General features: G+C 40.7%; 1 protein-coding gene across 1 annotated transcript; it reads left to right on the top strand.

Moving 5' to 3' along the window:
• The first annotated feature begins 13588 nt into the window (after nt 1-13588).
• On the top strand, nt 13589-14356 carry LOC140244010 (uncharacterized). The gene has a single exon (XM_072323663.1). The coding sequence runs from the start codon at nt 13589-13591 to the stop codon at nt 14354-14356; it is 768 nt and encodes a 255-aa protein (XP_072179764.1).
• The last annotated feature ends 5189 nt before the right edge of the window (nt 14357-19545 follow it).

Raw genomic sequence — 19545 nt, 5'->3', positions numbered from 1 at the left:
AGGGTGGTTTCGTCCAGATTCGCATTCAGCATAGTGATCAAAATAGGGTGGAATCATCAATAAAATTGCTCTCAATTGCGAAATATTAAAATTGAAATACGTGGAAATTTCCGGTTTTGGCGGCCATTTTGAAATCGGAATAAAATAGAACCATCAATTGTTCTCAATTTTGAACCATTGAGAATGAAATACGTGAGAATTTCCGGTTTTGGCGGCCATTTTGATGACCATCTTGAATATCTCAAAATCCTCAAGGATGCAGGAGTTGTATCATCCAGATTCGGATTCAGCACCCTCCAAACAGAGTAAAACCATCAATTGTTTTCAATTTCTCACCATTTAAAAGGAAACACGTGAGAATTTCCGGTTTTGGCGGCCATTTTGGCGGCAATCTTGAATATCTCAATATCCTCGAGGATGCAGGAGTTGCATCATCCAGATTCGGATTCAGCACCATCCAAACACGGTAAAACCATCAATTATTTTCAATTTCTCACCATTTAGAAGGAAATACATCGGGATTTCTGGTTTTAATTGGCGGTTATTTCGGCGGCCACTTTGGCGGCCATCTTCAATATCTCAAAACCCTCAAGGATGCAAGAGTTGCATCATCCAGATTCGGATTCAGCACCATCGAAATAGGGTAAAACCATCAATTGTTTTCAATTTCTCACGATTCAAAAGGAAATACATGGGAATTTCCAGTTTTGGTGCCCATTTTGGCGGCCATCTTGAATATCTCAAAATCCTGAAGGATGCAAGAGTTGAACCATCCAGATTCGGATTCAGCACCCTCGAAATAGGGTAAAACCATCAAGTGTTTTCAATTTTTCACCATTGAGAATGAAATACGTGAGAATTTCCGGTTTTGGCGGCCATTTTGGCGGCCATCTTGAATATCTCAAAACCCTCGAGGATGCAAGAGTTGCATCATCCAGATTCGGATTCAGCACCCTCGAAATAGGGTAAAACCATCAAAAAACATTGGGTGGACGGTAAAACAAGGTTAGGCCCCAAAAGTGGCTTTGGCACCCAGACTATATGTCATTAATATTGGATTAATATTGTATTTTTAATTGATATAATTATTATGTTGTATTCTTTATTTGGTATATATCTGCTTTTGTTTACCATTTTTTTCTTTGTTGAAATGTTTGAATATGTATATGCATGTAAATATATGATATTTTTTCATTTTTGAAGCGCCATGAGCACTGAAAAGTGGACCTGTGCGCTATACAAGTAGCCACTATTATTATTATTATTATTATTACATACTGTAGTCTTTTTGTAATGGGTCAATGAACTTGGGAGCTCAGGCTGCGCGTATTTGAGGTTTGCATGCGCGCTAAGGTGCGTGCTCTAGTTTCTGCTAGGCCGAGGCGCGCTGCGCAGCTGAGGGTTTATGACGTAACAAAGGCTTCTATATTGGGAAATCTGGCGACACTCGGCACACGAAGTACAGTAAGGGTACCGGTTTTCGACACTTTAGCACATTTCCTTGTTTACCATCAATACTGCACCGTTTTACCTCGGAATTTCGATATGAAGTTGAGCTACAAAGGCAATAATAATATGCCTTGAACGAATTCCAGTTTGAATGCACTCGTGTTCAATTTTAGCGATTTCCTTCACGCTGTCGCTGGCATCAGATTTCGACACCCAGCATCATTTTTCGACACAATCACAGCGCGCATCACACAGAAATCACATGGCGCGTACAGTATGCGTACACTGCATTGTGGACGCAAACCAGCAAACTACCGGCGCAAAAACTTGTTGTTTCCTCTATAACGTGTCTTATTATGGGAATGTCGAAATCTGGTGCCACATTCTCAAAGCCAACTCTTTCTACACGTTTGCTCATTTATCACGAATTCAGCCATGAAATTACTAAAGACGATTATGAAATCAAACATCAGGATTTGGCAAACAAACTGATACTAAAGTAAGATAACCGGCATGGGTGAATTTCATTTTACGGCGATGTATACAAAATGCGTCATATTGTTTGAACCCCTGAAAATGGCCGACATCAAAATTTCTGCTGACACTGTGTTGCTTTTCTCCTAAATATTCTACCGTCAGATTATGATGACGAGTGACAAACGGTGTTTATATAAGACTAGAAATGTGATTGATAACTTGGTTGATTGTTGAAGTCAGACGTTTGTATTGAGTATAAAATTTAATAAGAATTATCTGCTGGGTGTCGAAATCTGGGTCCTGTCGAAAACTGGTGCACTAACGGTACGTATGGGTGGAAATCACTATGAAGAACATAACAAGATCAGTGGGACGGTGGAAATGAGCTGCATATACTTGGCGGAGGTCTGCGTTCTCAGAGTGCTTTTCTAGTTGATAATACCGAGAGCTTCTTAACACGTGAGCCTATGGAAAAAACCCTCCCTTCCTTTCATTCTCTTCATTTTAAGGAGGCACACGCAGCGGTTGAATTGTGTTCACAAAATAAAAAATAAAAAGATATCAAAATATCACAAGAAAAAATGTGACCCGCTACAACAAAAGGATCCGAAAGTCGGGGAGGACAATTTTCTGAAAATGGAAACTGAAGGTGGAACATATTATGCATTTTCCATCAATTCAAGCTTTAAATGACGTAAAGAGTATAAGCCGCAAAGGTGAAAAAATCGACAGAATTTCTTCATTTTACCTGTTAATTAAAGAATTTAGTAATGCAAGAGAGAAATTAAAAAACCAAGTATTATTTCAAAGTTTCTCAATTTGGAAATAAACGTTTCAAATTCAACTTTCTTTGTTACCATATTTTTTGTCTTTTGACTGGGGATTTGACAGAAGATTTTCCTCCATTATTTTTTGCCTTTTTTAAAAAAATCTTTGGCGGGTTATAGCGACATTAAAGAGATCATGGGTTGATTTGCGCAAATTCAATTTGCATTTCTATTGTGCTGAATTTGTCTTTAACAGTCGTCTGTTGAGAATGAGAAGGGCATTAAGTTGTCTTGAACACTATGGCCCGAATTCACGAAGGTGGTACAAATGAAACCATGGTTTAAACCATGGACAAAAACTGTGGAGTGCCAAGTGTCGCACGGTATATTTCGTTACGAAATTGGTCATTTCGTCGACAAAATGACCATTTCGTTAACGAAATTATCATTTCGTGGACGAAGTGTTCATTTAGTTACCAAACGTTGTCATTTCGTTACGAAATAATCATTTCATTGACGAAATGACTGATTTCGTAACGAAATATTCCATGCGACACTTGGCGCTCCATAGATTTTGTCCATGGTTTAAACCATGGTTTCATTTGTACCACCTTCGTGAATTCGGGCCTATGGGTTTAGTGGCAACTTAACGCCCTTATCATTCTCAACCGACGTTTTGTTCTCATTATTCCATGGAAGAGCAAATACGCTTGAATATTAACCTGTCCATTTTGCAATTTTACCTTTGTGCCTTGGAAGAGAAAAACGAATGTGGTCACTCATGCGTAAAGTTAAAGGGATCGTACAGTTCTGTTTGAGACCTAATTTCAGGTTGCTAACATTTTTTTGGTGAGATAATGAGAAACCTCTTATGAAATATGAAAGATCATGTAATTCTATGAGGAATTCAACTTTATTTGATGAAAAGTGGTTTTGAAATGGCTGAGATATCCAAAAAAAAAAAGAAAAAAAAAAAGAGCGATTCTAATGAAGTGTGGGACCCATACTTTATTACGATCGCTTTTTTTTTTTACTTTGTTTTTTGATGTTTCAGTTATTCCAAACCCGATTTTCATCAAATAAACTTTGAATTCCTCTCAAAATGGTATGCTCTGGTGTTTTCTAGGTATCTCGCAAAAAGTTGAAAGCCCTAAATTCTCATCTCCACCAATACTGTACCATCCCTTTACCCTTTTCATTAACCTACTAGATTGATAGCTAATTACAATTATCTTTAACATGGTACATAAAACACTATTTTAGCCAGATAGTCTGAGAAAGATGACCTTGAAAAAGTGTTTAGCCTACTTTCTCTTTTCAAAATCTTTTTTATAATCCACAGGACTGACATGCCCTTTGTTAGTATTATCAACATCTGATATCTATAATTATTATACGTGACATCAGGTTTATTAGTAAACTATACCTTGTTGTCATTGTTTCTAATAATGTTATCATCATTGTTGTTATAATTATTGTGATCATCATTATTTTTGCTATCACTGTCATTGTTATAATTAACATTACTGCTCTAATGCCTATTCTTCTTATCATAATAATGAATTGTTAATACTCGTTATTTCGATGACCAGTTTAGGATATGGAGTGCAGCGCGTTTCCATTTGATGTTTAATAAATGTAAGCTGACTCTCCTCGCAGGGAGATGGAAAAGACACGCTATTATAATGATGAGTAATACATTTTTTTTAAATACAATTTTCGTCACTGTGAGCATGTTCACTATGGGTGTGACGTACCTAGCTTTGCCACTGCACCTTTAATATTAATAAAAGAAATCAAGGAACAAGAAAAATCCGAAAGTTTCCTGACTCGACAAATCGCTAAATAATTTGAGATAAAGAATCTTAATAAACAGTGTGCAAAATTCAACATATGATAATCATTCAAAACGACAATGATAATGGTATACTTAATAGGGTTGTTCATCTATCCCAAAGTCCATTGCAAAGACGGTAGTTTGGTAGGGTCTCTCAGTAAACACCTTTAAAAGTATAATGTCAGTACACCTATACGAAAGTTTACACTGCTAGGCTGCTCTATTCTATTTTCAACGTGGGAAAAAAAAGTAAAGATGTTTACTTGTCTACGGCTCTGGTACTGATTAAAAAAAACAGCTATTAAAGATACCCCTTTATCGAAAACAAACAGAAAAAAAATATGTCTTTGTCCTCGTGAAAAGCGCAAGTTTGGAGGTGTCAAAAACCGACTTCACTAATATTTACGTCCCGCCCAGTTCTTCTCGGGTCATCGATTTCTATGTCAAGGAGCCTAGAACCATGTCTTTTGACTCATGCATCAGTTTTTGCCTCCCTTCTAGACGCAGACCATGAACCTCTTGGGAAATCTCAAAATTTTCAAAACAAAAATTTTGTTTTCTACAAAAATAAAATGCATGATCGCAAAGACTGTTGAATATGATTAGGCCCCTACATTGTATAACAGCAAATCAAAGTAAAACAAAACAGTATTGTTGCCTATATTCTATAGATATTTCACAAATAAAACGACTTCACCTTTCTGCATGAGTCACTCTTTTTACCCTTCCGGTTTTTTTTTTAAAATCTTGTCTCTTACTGCCTATCGTGGAGTATTTTCCGCACAATAGGGCGAGATGCATACATAAAAAAGTGCTCTAACTTTTGGTGTTCTGTGACCATATTGTGGCAACTTAATGAAATATTGCGAAAATATAGAGATTTGTTTTGATTAACAACCACACAAACTCGTCAAGTCGAAAAAGTGTACAAGTTATCATACATTAATATTTCAGGTATGGTTAGCGCCATCTTGAGATCAAAATTGGACACTAGGGCAATTGAGTATCTGAATATAAGAACGACCCAAGTCCATGGAAAAGCATTTCGAGTAAACTTAAAAAAAAAAACACACACAGAACTTCCTATCCTTTTTATTTCTCCAGTAATATTCTATTGATCTTTGATGGGAATGCAACATCGTATATACAAATTAGAACATTATACTATAATGACAATTAACATAATTGTGATATGGACTTGGGTCGTTCTTTGAATCATATACATGATATTCTGGTATAGAGATGAGAGAAGGATGAGAGAGGGCGCTTTAATATGAATGTAAAAATGACCCAAGTCCTTTATTCTTACATCAATAAAAGATTTAACTAATTCATTTCAGGCACTTCCGGGGGTAATTAGGATTTATCATTATACACAAGATGAGTCCATGCATAAGCTACAATTTCCCATGTCAAACTGAATTTGGCCAAAAAAAAAAAAAAAAAAATGGACTTGGATCGTTCTTATATTCAGGTCTTCATTTGCCTGTGTATTAGATTAGTTTTTCTGCTGTGAAGGAGATATGGTGCATACAGTGTTGCAACAAAAAGTGCACGGACTTAAGTGGACATACATTTTACTATAAAGGAATATTTTCTTGTTTCACTTGACTTGTTTTCACTTGCTGGGACACTTTTGCTAACCATTTTAGTCACTTGGTAAGTGGGAATGGAGATAGTGTACATTTTTCGTACCTCTGAAAATGTTAATGTTCAGAAATTAATGTAGTAATCTTGAAGTGTATGAAACATAATTATTGTTATGTTGATGATAATAAGATACTGATTACATGTATAATTTTCTTGTATTTCATCATCACTGCCATTAATGCCATACACTCTTTTGCTGTCATCCTCTTTTCTCATACCTGTACCTCTCTTTCTTGATCTTTTGCATTCATGCATACAGTTATTGCACACACACACACACACACACACACATCCCCTTCTCTCTCTCTCCCTCTCTCTCTCTCAATATACATCTCTTAATTCCATACATCAAATTTTGAAAAATAATGAAACCACTCACACATTTGATATTACCAGAAATATACTTTTCTGTATAAACTTTAATTTCCATTTTCAGCCGGTCCTCATTAGTCATGTAATACTGGTAGCTCCTTGAGGATGGCATAATTAAATTCAGCATAAAGACACATGCGCACGCAGCACAGTTGTATAGCAATCAAGTTAGAATGAAACGGTATGTGACATCAAGATTAAGGTCTGGGGGATTGCAACGTATAAGCAGAATGGTCATCATTGTCTGATATTCTTACAACCAAGCTGCATGAAAGTTACATGCAAGTCATACAAAGAGATTTACAATGTGAAATCGAAATACAATGTACTGACAATCCAAATTTTGGAAAAGGTACATTAATCATGATAACACGTCTCATCAACGAACACTGAAGCGTTCGAGATGGTTTGATTTTTGGGATGATAACACGAGAAATTACTGATAAACAACAAAAATTACAGAAAAAATCCGTCAATGACACCAATATTGTTTGATACTTATGATCCAAAATCACTGCAACATGTAACACAATGTGAATGCACTTTATTTCTTTGAGTGTTTACCTAGTTCATCAAGAAAAAAAAAATAACAAGAAAAACATCTGCCAATTTCTATCATTAGATGCTCATGATCTAAAATCACTGCAACATGTAACACTATGTGAATGCACTTTATTTCTTTGAGTGTTTACCTAGTTTATCAAAAAAAAAACCCAATCCATTTACCACTGTAAATGTGATGACAGAGACAAACCTACATCAGCCTATCGTTTGATACACGATAGTTAAAAAAAAAGCCTTGAATGAATTGAGATTAAAGAAATGTCCAAAATAGTCTGTTCCTCTCAATTCCACTTTCAAATGTGATCTTTTTCTTCATGACCAGTCTTTCTCTTGATTTTAGCTAAAAACAAAACAATGCCAACATTGATACTACATGTGTATTCACTGTTACTCATAATACTACCTCACTAGACAAGTTTCTTACTGTACAATGTACCATTTTTAGCTTTTCTTCCATTACGGTACATTACTTTGTGAGGTACATACTGCAGTGCATGTCACTATGAATTCTGTTGGTACAAGTATATGAGTTATCAATTTTCTTTATACAGAACTGCAAAAAATTCTTCAGCATTGATATTTAATTTATGAATGTACAAAATGTATACATGAAATATTTACTAACAAAAAAAGAAAAATAGTTCTGCATGCCAGAAGTTTGCACGAACTATATATCCTAATACATGTCTATAGTGCAATGTCTTGACACAATGTGATGACAGTTTCAAATAACTGGCAAAATGCTAGAATGACAGATTTGTCAAAAATGTGCTGAATGTTTATTTTCCTTGAACTAGGCTTGATTGGATGAATGGCAAAATTGTTTAAGAGTCGGGTTTTGGGCAATTCGAGGGTTTTTACTTGAGTTTGACCCTTTTATGAGACAATGCAGTAAGTAAATTCTCAAGGTATGGAGTAAAAGTAATTTCAGTATTTAATGGTAAAACATTAGCATTTACATCTGGCCTTTCACCCTTGACCTTTGACTTTATGACCCTATAATTCCCAAGAGAATCACTGTAAGGTAGAACATGCACAAAAATGTAATAAGTTTCATGATGATACCTTGGGTCCCTTCCGAGATACATGTACATGTATGGTGGAAGAAGTAAAATTCAGCACTTCACTTGACCTTTGACCTCAGCCCTTTTGGCAAGAAACTTCCCAGAGAATCTCTGTTGGGAAATGCATGGGTACAAGTTTCAAGCTAAATTCTGCAGACCTTAGTACCATGACACTAAATTCACAAGATAATCACTGTCAGTCAGTACATGTACATATACTAAGTTTCATTAAACCATGAACCATTTGAGGGATACGGAGAAAAACATGAAATTTTAACATTTTGACCTTTCACCCATGACCTCATGACCCGAAACTCTCTCTGGAGAATTGTAGTACATGTATACACTAAGTTTTAAGAAAATACTTCAGACATTGTGTGGATATGGGGGAGCATTTGACCTCCACCTTTTGACCTTTGACTCTACGCACGTGCTCCTATACACGCTAAACTTCAAACAGCTTTTTAGTTACCGGTAAGTTGTTCACAAAATTGATTATGACAGAAGGACGAACCCACGGACAGACCTCCTGAAAACAAAATGACTCCGGCACCACTTCGTGGAAGAGGCGTAAGAATAGGAGAGTCCAGTGTTTAGTCAGTGTATATAGCAAGCAGGCCTTGAACTTCTTGTCATTTTCAGGCACTTCCAGAACTTGAGTTTTTCAAGAATTTTTCAAGGAAGTGATTAAATTCCAGGAATTTTCTTAAAATTTCTAGATTTCCTACATGTAAGGGAATGCACTTTCACCTAAATCATTTCATTTTATTTCAGCCATAGCACTTTGATTAGATGCCCGAAATATGGCGTTACTTTTATAAGTCACTATAACATATCTCCCTTGTACTCATACAGTATGTAGCTCTCTATGTGGAATACAGGTAGAGATAAATTTTAGTCCCTACCCATTCCTACAACACATGCACTGTGGGTATTGGATTAAGAAGGGGCAAGCAATGTCCATGCATCTATTGTGACCATGAAGTTTATTGCCAAACAATGTCTATGTATCTATTGCGACCCTGAAGTTTATGACCAGCCATATCAAAGGAGACAAAGAGCTGTCCCCTTACCCACGCTGGCCACTGCATTGACATTGTCCTCATACCCTCATTTTGCTATGTGAGCTCGTGACTGCAAGATGTACAACTAAGTACTCCAGTTGTGATGATTTGTTCATGTTTGTGGAGGACAGGGAGAACCTTTAGATTGGTTATGTAAGCGGCATCTTCTGCCCTCTTTTGTTGAGAATGAAAATAAATCTGGCCTATTGACCGATTCTGTGACGCGCTATGTGTATTTTTGGCATGGGCAGCGCCATTACGCGGTATCTCAGCCGACCCCCCCTTCCCACTCCCCACCCCTCTCCCTACATTAGCACGCGCGCAGAATGAAAAACTGATGCATGGTTGCTTTAGCCAATGGGCGTCTCGTACTAAGTGCGCGAATGCTTGCTTAGTGCGCAAACCTTTGTTACAAGTGCGCGATAAACATGTTGCCCGGGGAGTGGGGGAGAGCAGGGGGGGTCGGCTGAGACACCGCAATTTGAGCTCATGGCTGCGCCCAGTGCCATAAAATGTCTGCTGCCCTCAACAAACCCGAATCGGTCAATATACCCAGCAGAGATGTGAACCAATAAATTTATACTGTGTTGGTGTAATTTCTTGTGAGCGCATCTTGTCCATTCCCTCACATTTGGTAGTACGAATGGGGTATGGCAAGTTGTGACTTAACAAAATCATCTGTTGGCTTGGCCACTATTGAGAGATTACCCAACAATAACAAGAGGGCAGGAGTATGGCTACCATGGAGGCGATGCAGGAGGAGCTGGCGAAGCTGAAACTGGAGTTGCAAAGAAGGGAGGTTTTCTTTCCACCCAAGGAGAAAAAGATCCGCCCCTTCGATGGAACAGATGGCGTGGATGACTTCAATGAGGACATCCGAGCTGGAATGAAGCTGAGGAAGCTTAAAGGAGAGGGCGCCCTGGACTATGTAATGGCACACTTGGAGGGAGCAGCAAGGCAGGAGATCCGCCATCGGCCAGCAGGTGAGAAGGAGGATGCTGAGTCGATCCTCCGCACATTGGAGCTCACCTTCGGAGACAGGAAGACTGTTGGGCAACTGACCCGGCAGTTGTTCAACAGAGCGCAGCGAGAGGAGGAGTCAGTGGCCCAGTTTGGATATGCCCTGATGGGAGTCGCAGATAAGATGGAGGGCAAGACAGGTGCGCCGGAAGTGGAAGCTGCCCTCAAAGAGCAGTTCCAAAGTGGGCTACGGGACATGGTGTTAAGAAGGGAGGTGAGGCGCCTCGTCAAGGACAGTCCAGGACTCTCATTCCTTGAAGTCAGGGACTGGGCTGTGGAGATGGATGAGGGAGAGAGAAGCGCCCGTCCCTATCGGAAAGCAGGAACCTCCTGCCAGGTAAACGCAACGATGGCAATGGGTAAGATGGTAGAGGAGCTGACCTCTGCCATCAAAAACCAGACGGAGGTGCTGGAAAAGATGCAGTACCAGCAGGGGGAATTGCTGTTCGGATGGCCAAACTTGAGGGGAGGTCTGAAAGTTACACTCGTCCACGGCAACAGGCAGACCCCAAAAGCATAGAGTGCTATCAATGTGGCCAATGAGGACATTATGCCAGGAGATGTCCCCAACCGCCTACACGTCAACCATCCGTGTCAGCGCACCATCAATCTTCCCATCAGGGAAACTTATCTCACCCAGGACTGAGAGCCAAGTACTGGGTGTGGCATCAGAAGGAAGACTGAAGGGCTCAGTAAGTAGGGGACTAGGGGACATTGTTGGAAAGTGCCCCACAACAAAGATAATGATTGGTGAGATGGAATTGTGGGCTGTAGTGGATACTGGTTCACAAGTTACCACTATCACAGCGGACTCTTTTCAGCAATTGTTCTCCGGGGTAGCCCTGCAAGAAAGTAACTGGCTTTCGCTGAGTGCGGCTAACGGAACACCCATCCCGTATTCCGGATACTTCGAGATTGATGTTGAAGTTGCTGGCAAGAAAATCACTAAAAGAGGGATCCTTGTCACCAAGGTTGAGCACAGGCTGAGGTATCCAGTACTTGTTGGGATGAATGTTCTTTGAGATCTCCCAGAAAATACATTGGCAACTATAATCGGTGCCAAAGTAGCAAACAACCCTGGAAGTAGTGTAGAGATGTTATTGGACTAGTGTGCGTTGCAGGTAAAGGGAAAGTGTCGATTCCTGCTCGGTCGGCACAGATCATTCAAGTGACAGCACCGACATGTTCCCCAGAGACAGCAGTCGTCATAGACCAAATCACCCAGACGCCGAAAGGCATCACCCTAAATCCTGCTGTGACACCAAACGGACGACTGTGGGTTCAGCTGGTTAACACCACTGAAGAAGACATCTTCATCAATGCCCGCACCCCCATCGGGTCTGTCCAGCGCACATCCATGATTGATGACAACAGTGTACTATGTGAGCGTGTAGCCATCCACGTAGAACCAGACCAAACAGTGAAGGAGGAAGGGCTATTCAACACTCCAGGCTTGGTCTGGGAGGGACTGGACATCCACCAGAGGCAGAAGCTCTCCTAAGGAAGCATGCAGATGTCTTCGCCTCATCAGATGATCTCGGTTTTACTGAAAAAGTCACCCACCAGATCCGAACTAAACACAATGAGCCTGTCCGATTGCCTTATCGTCGAATTCCCCAATCCCAACTTGAAGAGGTGAGGGAGCACCTCAGGAAGCTCTTGGACAAGAACATCATCAGGGAAAGTACCAGTCCATATGCCTCTCCTATTGTCTTGGTTCGTAAATCTGATGGTTCCCTTCGTCTCTGCATGGACTATCGGAGACTGAACCAAAAGACAAGGAAGAATGTGCACCCTATTCCCCGAATTGAGGTATCAATGGATGCTCTGCATGGTGCCCGATGGTTCTCAATGCTTGATCTTCTGTCAGGATATCACCAGGTAGCAATGGATGAAGGAGACCGCCACAAGACGAGCTTCACTACGCCATTTGGATTGTTTGAGTTTGTGCGGATGCCCTTTGGGCTGTGCAACGCTCCAGGTACCTTCCAACGACTGATGCAGGCTTGTCTTGGGGACCAATTCTTCTCGTCTTTTCTGTGCTACCTGGATGATTTGCTAGTATACTCTTCAACTTTTGAACAACATCTGGAGAGACTGGATCGAGTTTTGGAGAGGCTTCGACAACATGGACTGAAAATAAAACCCTCGAAATGCGAGCTGTTCAAGCCAGAAGTGCGCTACTTGGGTAACCGGGTGAATAGTGAAGGTGTACATACAGACCACGAGAAGATTGCAGCGGTAAGGGACTGGCCAACCCAAACACGTCTCCATGAGCTTCGGTCCTTCCTGGGGTTTTGCTCCTTTTACAGGCATTTCGTGAGAGGGTTCTCGCAAATTGCTGGGCCACTGCACAGCCTGGTTGCTGCGCTAGGGAACCAGTCAAAGTTGAAGAAGCCATCTCCCTTCTACTGGAATGCAGATCAGGAGGCTTTTGAAGAGCGGAAGTGTGCTCTGTGTTCACCGCCAGTGCTGGGGTTTGCAGACTTCACAAAACCGTTTGAAATGGAGGTTGATGCTAGTCTTCATGGGCTTGGTGCAGTGCTTTTTCAACAGCAAGATGGGTTATCTCGCAGACCACACCTCCCAGACGGGAACACAGACGGTTCACAGACCTGCTGCGAGATGGTTGGAGTTACCCGGTTACCAGATGACTTGAAACATACCACAGCCGAGTCTAATGCCCAGAGTGCATGGGGGAATATAGACGACAGCAGTACACAGGCGCCATTCCCAAACTACACACACAACCAACTACAGTTGTTCCAGCAGCGGGACGCAGCCATAAGCCGTCTGCGCTATTACTGGGAGCAAGGTAGGAAACCTGATGCTGAGCAGAGGGCTAGCGAGCAGGAAGATGTGATCCTCCTGCTGAGGCAAATGGATAAGGTGAGGGAGAAAGACGGGCTGCTTTATCGTGTGTGCGAGGAAGGACGACATTGGCAGTTACTGTTACCCCAGGTCCTGGTCGGTGATGTGCTGAAGGCTTGCCATGATCAAGCAGGACACCAGGCCGTGAAGAGAACAACAAGCCTGGTTAGGAGCCGCTGTTACTGGCCTAGGATGACAAATCATGTTACTGAATGGTGTGCCCAATGTGATCGCTGCACTAAAGCCAAGAACCCACCAAAAATTCATGAGCCACTCAGAGGTATGATAGCAACTCGCCCAAATGAGTTGCTTGGTGGACTTCACAATGCTGGAACCCGACTCAACAGGCAGGGAGAATGTCCTTGTCATGACTAATGTACTTTCAAAATACAATTGTGCTCATTAACCATACCGACAAGAAATCAAACCGCAGAAACAACAGTGAAGGTTCTCATGAGAGAGTGGTTCAGCAAGTTTGGGGTGCCTCAGAGAATCCACTCGGACCAGGGTCAGAATTTTGAATCGGTACTTATTCACTCTCTATGCAAGCAGTATGGAGTACACAAGTCTCATACCACTCCATACCATCCTGAAGGAAATGGCCAGGCAAAACGATTTAATAGGACACCACATGATCTCCTCAAGACACTCCCTCCTGAGAAGAAACGTAAGTGGTCAGAGTTCCTCCCAGAAGTCCTGTATGCATACAATGCCAACACTCACTCTTCTACAGGTTTCACCCCATTCTACCTTATGTTTGGAAGGGATCCCAAACTCCCAGTTGACTTCCTGTTAGGAGAGAAAGCACACAAAGACTTCGCCAATGTTCATGACTGGGTTGCCGACCATACTGAGGTTCTTCACTGGGCGTACCAAAAGGCAGGGGAGAAGCTCATCCAAGAGGCCGACAATCGGAAGTCACAATTTGACAAAACTGCTAGAGAGAGACACCCAAGAATAGGAACTAGGGTGTACCTAAAAAACCACCCACAAGGCAGACATAAGATTGCAGATGAATGGCAACCCAATGTGTATAAGGTTGGTTCTCGTCCCGGGGACGGAGCAGTGTATGTCGTAGAGAGAGCAGACGGCGCCGGCGATCAACGGACTGTCCATCGCAGAGTGTCCCACCAGCCAGGGATGGGATCCAGCCCCTCCCAGCAGGCGAAGAAAGGCATGTCGGGCCCACACACGCCCAAAAGCAGATGTCACATCAGATGACTCCAGTTCTTCTTCCTGGCCAGATCTAGTGGTAGTAGGAAGGTATCCTAATGATCCTCTGGTAGACAAAAGTGGTACTTGTATAGTGATGAATGTCATCATTCTCCATACCTTCTCCGTCGTAGTGCAAGAATTAGGAAGGGAAACCATAGTAATCCGTTCAATCTTCCACGCTCAGCTGTCAAAACCCTTTCAGATGATGCAGATGTTGATGCCTCAACAAACAGAGTAATTTCAAGTGAAGTCAACAGTCAAGAATTAATCAAGAGGCTTCAGCGAGGCCTTGATAGCGAAGTAAAATGGGATGACTGGTGATTAGTCGTAGGGTAGGTGCACTGACATCCTAAGGATAGTGTTACCATTTCAGCGTGGATTGTTGTTTTTGTAAATAGTGTACATAATTATTATTGTCTAATGTAACTATATTGGTTCTTTTAGTGCATGTTTATGGGCTGGTCAGGAAAATTTTGTGTGAATGGGTTAGTGTCACTATAATTGTTTGGGGTTTGTTGTCAAATGGAGCAAATTTCCAACATTGATCGAAGAAAAGTGTAAGTTTGAGGACAAACTTCTGAAAAAGCAGGGGGGGGGGGAATGTAAGGGAATGCACTTTCACCTAAATCATTTCATTTCAGCCATAGCACTTTGATTAGATGCCCGAAATATGGTGTCACTTTTATAAGTCACTATAACATATCTCCCTTGTACTCATACAGTATGTAGCTCTCTATGTGGAATACAGGTAGAGATAAATTTTGGTCCCAACCCATTCCTACAACACATGCACTGTGGGTATTGGATTAAGAAGGGGGCAAGCAATGTCCATGCACCTATTGTGACCATGAAGTTTATTGCCAAACAATGTCTATGTATCTATTGTGACCCTGAAGTTTATGACCAGCCACATCAAACTAAGGAGACAAAGAGCTGTCCCCTTACCCACGCTGGCCACTGCATTGACATTGTCCTCATACCCTCATTTTGCTATGTGAGCTCGTGACTGCAAGATGTACAACTAAGTGCTCCAGTTGTGACAATTTGTTCATGTTTGTGGAGGACAGGGAGAACCTTTAGTTCGGTTATGTAAGCGGCATCTTCTGCCCTCTTTTGTTGGGAATAAAAATAAAACTGGCCTATATACATGTACCCAGCAGAGCCGTGAACCAACAAATTTACACTGTGTCGGTGTAATTTCTTGTGAGCGCATCTTGTCCATTCCCTCACATACATTTTTATGGAATTTCTTTGAATTTTTTAGGTGCTCTCCAGGATTTCAAAGTCTTTTCCGTACATGTATGATGACCCCAAAACAAATCACAGCCCTCATAAAGAAGACTGCAGGACTCTTTTGCTTCATCACAGTCTCTTGGCACTTTGATTTGCATATAGGATTGCTTGTTCCAGAGACAGAATGCTCATTCCCATTCAGAACAGGGTTTTCTTGCTGCACATATGTAATAAAAGACTTACACAAAACTTGCATGACTAGCACAGTGACATTTGTATGCCAACATTTCAGAGTAAGTGCTAATGGTTCTGTCCACAGCATGATAATCCAGTATAACCCTGGCTTTTATCCTTACGAAGAGACAACTGGAGTGGGTGACATCATCTGATATTTCTATGGGGAGAACCACAGGAAGCTGAAACAACTCTGCAATGTGTGTGTGTGTAATGGCATTCTTTGAGCAGGATTGCTTGCAAAACGCATATAAAAATGGCTACATTTCAATATAGCAAAACCGTCTAGGACAGACTATACATGTACAATGTACTGTACATGGAATTCACCATGCACGACGTTCACCTCGGTTGAACTAACGAAAACTTTCATGTCAGAACATCAAAGTGTTGATTTACTGAGGCAGATTCTTTGACATGTGTACATATATGTAATCAATATTGTTCAAACATTGAATTTAAATAGAGTCTTTATAAATGGGTCAGAGTTGTCATTCATTTCATGATCAATCATAAACTCTCACTAGATATAACAACGCTGTCATTATATATACATGTAAACTAGGAATATTAAGTTGATCTACCACATCTACATTACTCTGCGGAAATATAAACTGTGTAATCATGAGTTTTGAAGGCTTAACTGGACAGAAGCCTCATACATTGTATGCCACGACTGGCAAGCTAGACATGTCTTGGCACGTGAAGAATAGAAGAGGTAACATTACAGCAACCTTAACAGCCCCATTTTTTTTTTAAGATTCCACTCTACTGCAACGAAAATTCGATTAGAATGAAACCCTAGTTCACCAGGGCAGATTATCATTTTGTGTGTGTGTGTGTGTGTGTGTGTTTTGAAAGACCAGCTGACAATGTGTTTCATTTGTCCCTCATATTTATCTAAATAGTCAAAATACCATTACATGTATTTGAAAGTCATACACAACAAACAGACATATTAAGATGAAAGTTAAATCAAACAATACTTATTACCCAAATTCATAGCTGATGTATTCTGAAAAGAAAATGTTAAGGACTAATAAAGACAAGGAAAAGTAGAAATTACGCGGTGCGTAACATATGTCCCCGCCGGAAGTAGCATTTTGTAACAAAATGTGCAATATAGGTCAAAAAATCAAGGTCAAAGGTCAAAGAAGTCAAAGGTCAAAATTCTGTGTAGAAGTTTTGAAGCCCTCACCTAGTGCCATCACATAAAGCAAACGGAATCGAAATCGGGTTAGAAATGGCGAAGGAGTAGCATTTTGTAGCCAATGTACAATATGGGTCAAAAATCAAGGTCAAAGGTCAAAGAAGACAAAGGTCAAAATTCTGTGTAGAAGTTTTGAAGCCCTCACCTAGTGCTATCACATAAAGCAAACGGAATCGAAATCGGGTTAGAAATGGCGCAGGAGTAGCATTCTGTAGCAAAATGCACAATATAGGTCAAAAATCAAGGTCAAAGGTCATAGAAGTCAAAGGTCAAAATTCTGTGTAGAAGTTTTGAAGCCCTCAACTAGTGCCATCATATAAAGCAAACAGAATTGAAATCGGGTTAAAAATGGCGAAGGAGTAGCATTTCGTAGCAAAATGTGCAATATAGGTCAAAAATCAAGGTCAAAGGTCAAAGAAGTCAAAGGTCAAAATTCTGTGTAGAAGTTTTGAAGCCCTCACCTAGTGCCATCACATAAAGCAAACGGAATCGAAATCGGGTTAGAAATGGCGAAGGAGTAGCATTTTGTAGCAAAAATGTACAATATAGGTCAAAAAAGTAAGGTCAAAGGTCAAAGAAGTCAAAGGTCAAAATTCTGTGTAGAAGTTTTGAAGCCCTCACCTAGTGCCATCACATAAAGTAAACGGAATCGAAATCGGGTTAGAAATGGCGAAGGAGTAGCATTTTGTAGCAAAATGTACAATATAGGTCAAAGGTCAAGGTCAAAGGTCACGACTGAAATTCTGTGTAGAAGTTTCAAAGCTCCCATGTAGTGCTATCATATAAAGCAAACAGAATCAAAATTGGCTCATAAATGACAGAGAAGTAGCAAATTGAAGATTTTGATCACACACGGACGCACACACGGACACACGGACGGACGGACGGACACACGGACGGACGGACGGACGGACACACGGACACACACACGTACGGAGCCCGTTTCATAGTCCCCTGCTCGAACTCGTTCGGCGGGGACAAATAATGGAGATACAGCAGGCCTTTTATGTACTAGACATAATTTCTTCAGGAAACCAAAGCAGTTCACATTTTCAAACATGTTGTTAAAACTTGTTTTGTTGAAATAAAGATCATTTTAAATCATGTTTGACTGTTTTCATTACCAATGTTTCATTATGCTTTTGAACTTTGACATATCTATAGGATGTCCAACTTAACCCTAAAAGGGTAAAAGGGCCGGAGGAATCCGCCCCCCTTGACGTTTCGCGCTATTAATCTGCAAGGCAAAAGGCCTCGTCGCGAGGCTTCTTGACTCTCTTCCTTCAAATCTCGCGCAACTTTTGAGACCAAATTTGCAACGTCCACGCATACTTTTGCGAAGCCACGCGTTGTAATGGAATGTCGCCCCAAAACGGGCACAATTTTGTGAATTTGTGTACATTTCCTATGGAAAACAGTGTTCTGTCATGTAAGTCATAAAAACCTGATTATTTTTACGATTAAACACTTTCATTGATTAATTTTGTGCTAATTATGGTAGAAAAGTGGTCAGTGACAATTTCCAATGAAAAACGAAGAAAAAACTATAGTTGAAAAACAAAGAAATACATAAATTCTGAAAACAAGTTTTTGTGGTGAAGTACAATTGTTGAATATGTTAAAACAGATTTACAGATCAAAAATTAGACCCTCAATGCTGTTAATTAGTCTAAAATATCATCTTGAGCTTAATTTGCATAATTAATTAAAATTAGAAATTGATTGTTTCAAAAAATCTTATGACACAATCTTGTAGATTATGACATGGGTCTCACGCATGCAAAATTTCAAACCATCCCCCCGTCTGAGCATAGCCAAAGAAGCCTGGCCTCTTTAGGGTTAAGTCCCACCATCACATTTCTCCCTTGCCGTTGTCCCACTTTACCCGCGGGTGGGTCAACTTCTCCCCAAAAGTAAGTTTTTTTTCTTCTTTTCATTAACAGCAGAAAATTGAGAACAGTGCCACCCCCAACTTATGACTCCTTGTGTAACCTACCATATCCACCTTCATGCAAGCCCGAAGGGAAATGTAATCATTCTCTTCTATAAAAAGATATCAGAAGAAAATCGGCGAACTTGAAAATATATAACCCACTTCTCCCCGCTCTCCCCTACAGATTTCCCCGCACACTTTGCACTGCTCTCTTACATTAAGTGCTAAGGATCATGCAAAGACATGTGCTGTGTGAGGGAACCTTGCTGTGTCATATGGTGCTCTAATACAGATTTCCCACAGACTTTGCACTGCTCTCTTAATATATAAACATGCTTAGGATCATGCAAAGACATACATGTGCCGTTTGAGGGAACTTTTCTGTGTGAGGCACCTTGAACAAACTTTACAGTAGAATGGCTTCTCCCCTGTGTGTACCCTCATATGGTCACGCATAATGTGCTTTAATATAAATTTCTCACACACTGTTCACTGCTCTCTTAGAAATGAGCGCTTGTGTTTCTTGAATTGAGGCTTGCTTAGGTGTTTGTATTTCATCCTTTTGACACATCAAGAGAGGTTGCC

This window comes from Diadema setosum, chromosome 20 (assembly GCF_964275005.1).
Source record: "Diadema setosum chromosome 20, eeDiaSeto1, whole genome shotgun sequence".
In the NCBI taxonomy this organism is placed as follows: domain Eukaryota; kingdom Metazoa; phylum Echinodermata; class Echinoidea; order Diadematoida; family Diadematidae; genus Diadema; species Diadema setosum.
This window is presented reverse-complemented; position numbering and strand designations above follow the sequence as displayed.

Bases quoted from the DNA above. Each gene is read 5' to 3' on its own strand.
- LOC140244010 (XM_072323663.1), top strand. From the start codon at position 13,589: ATGAGAGAGTGGTTCAGCAAGTTTGGGGTGCCTCAGAGAATCCACTCG.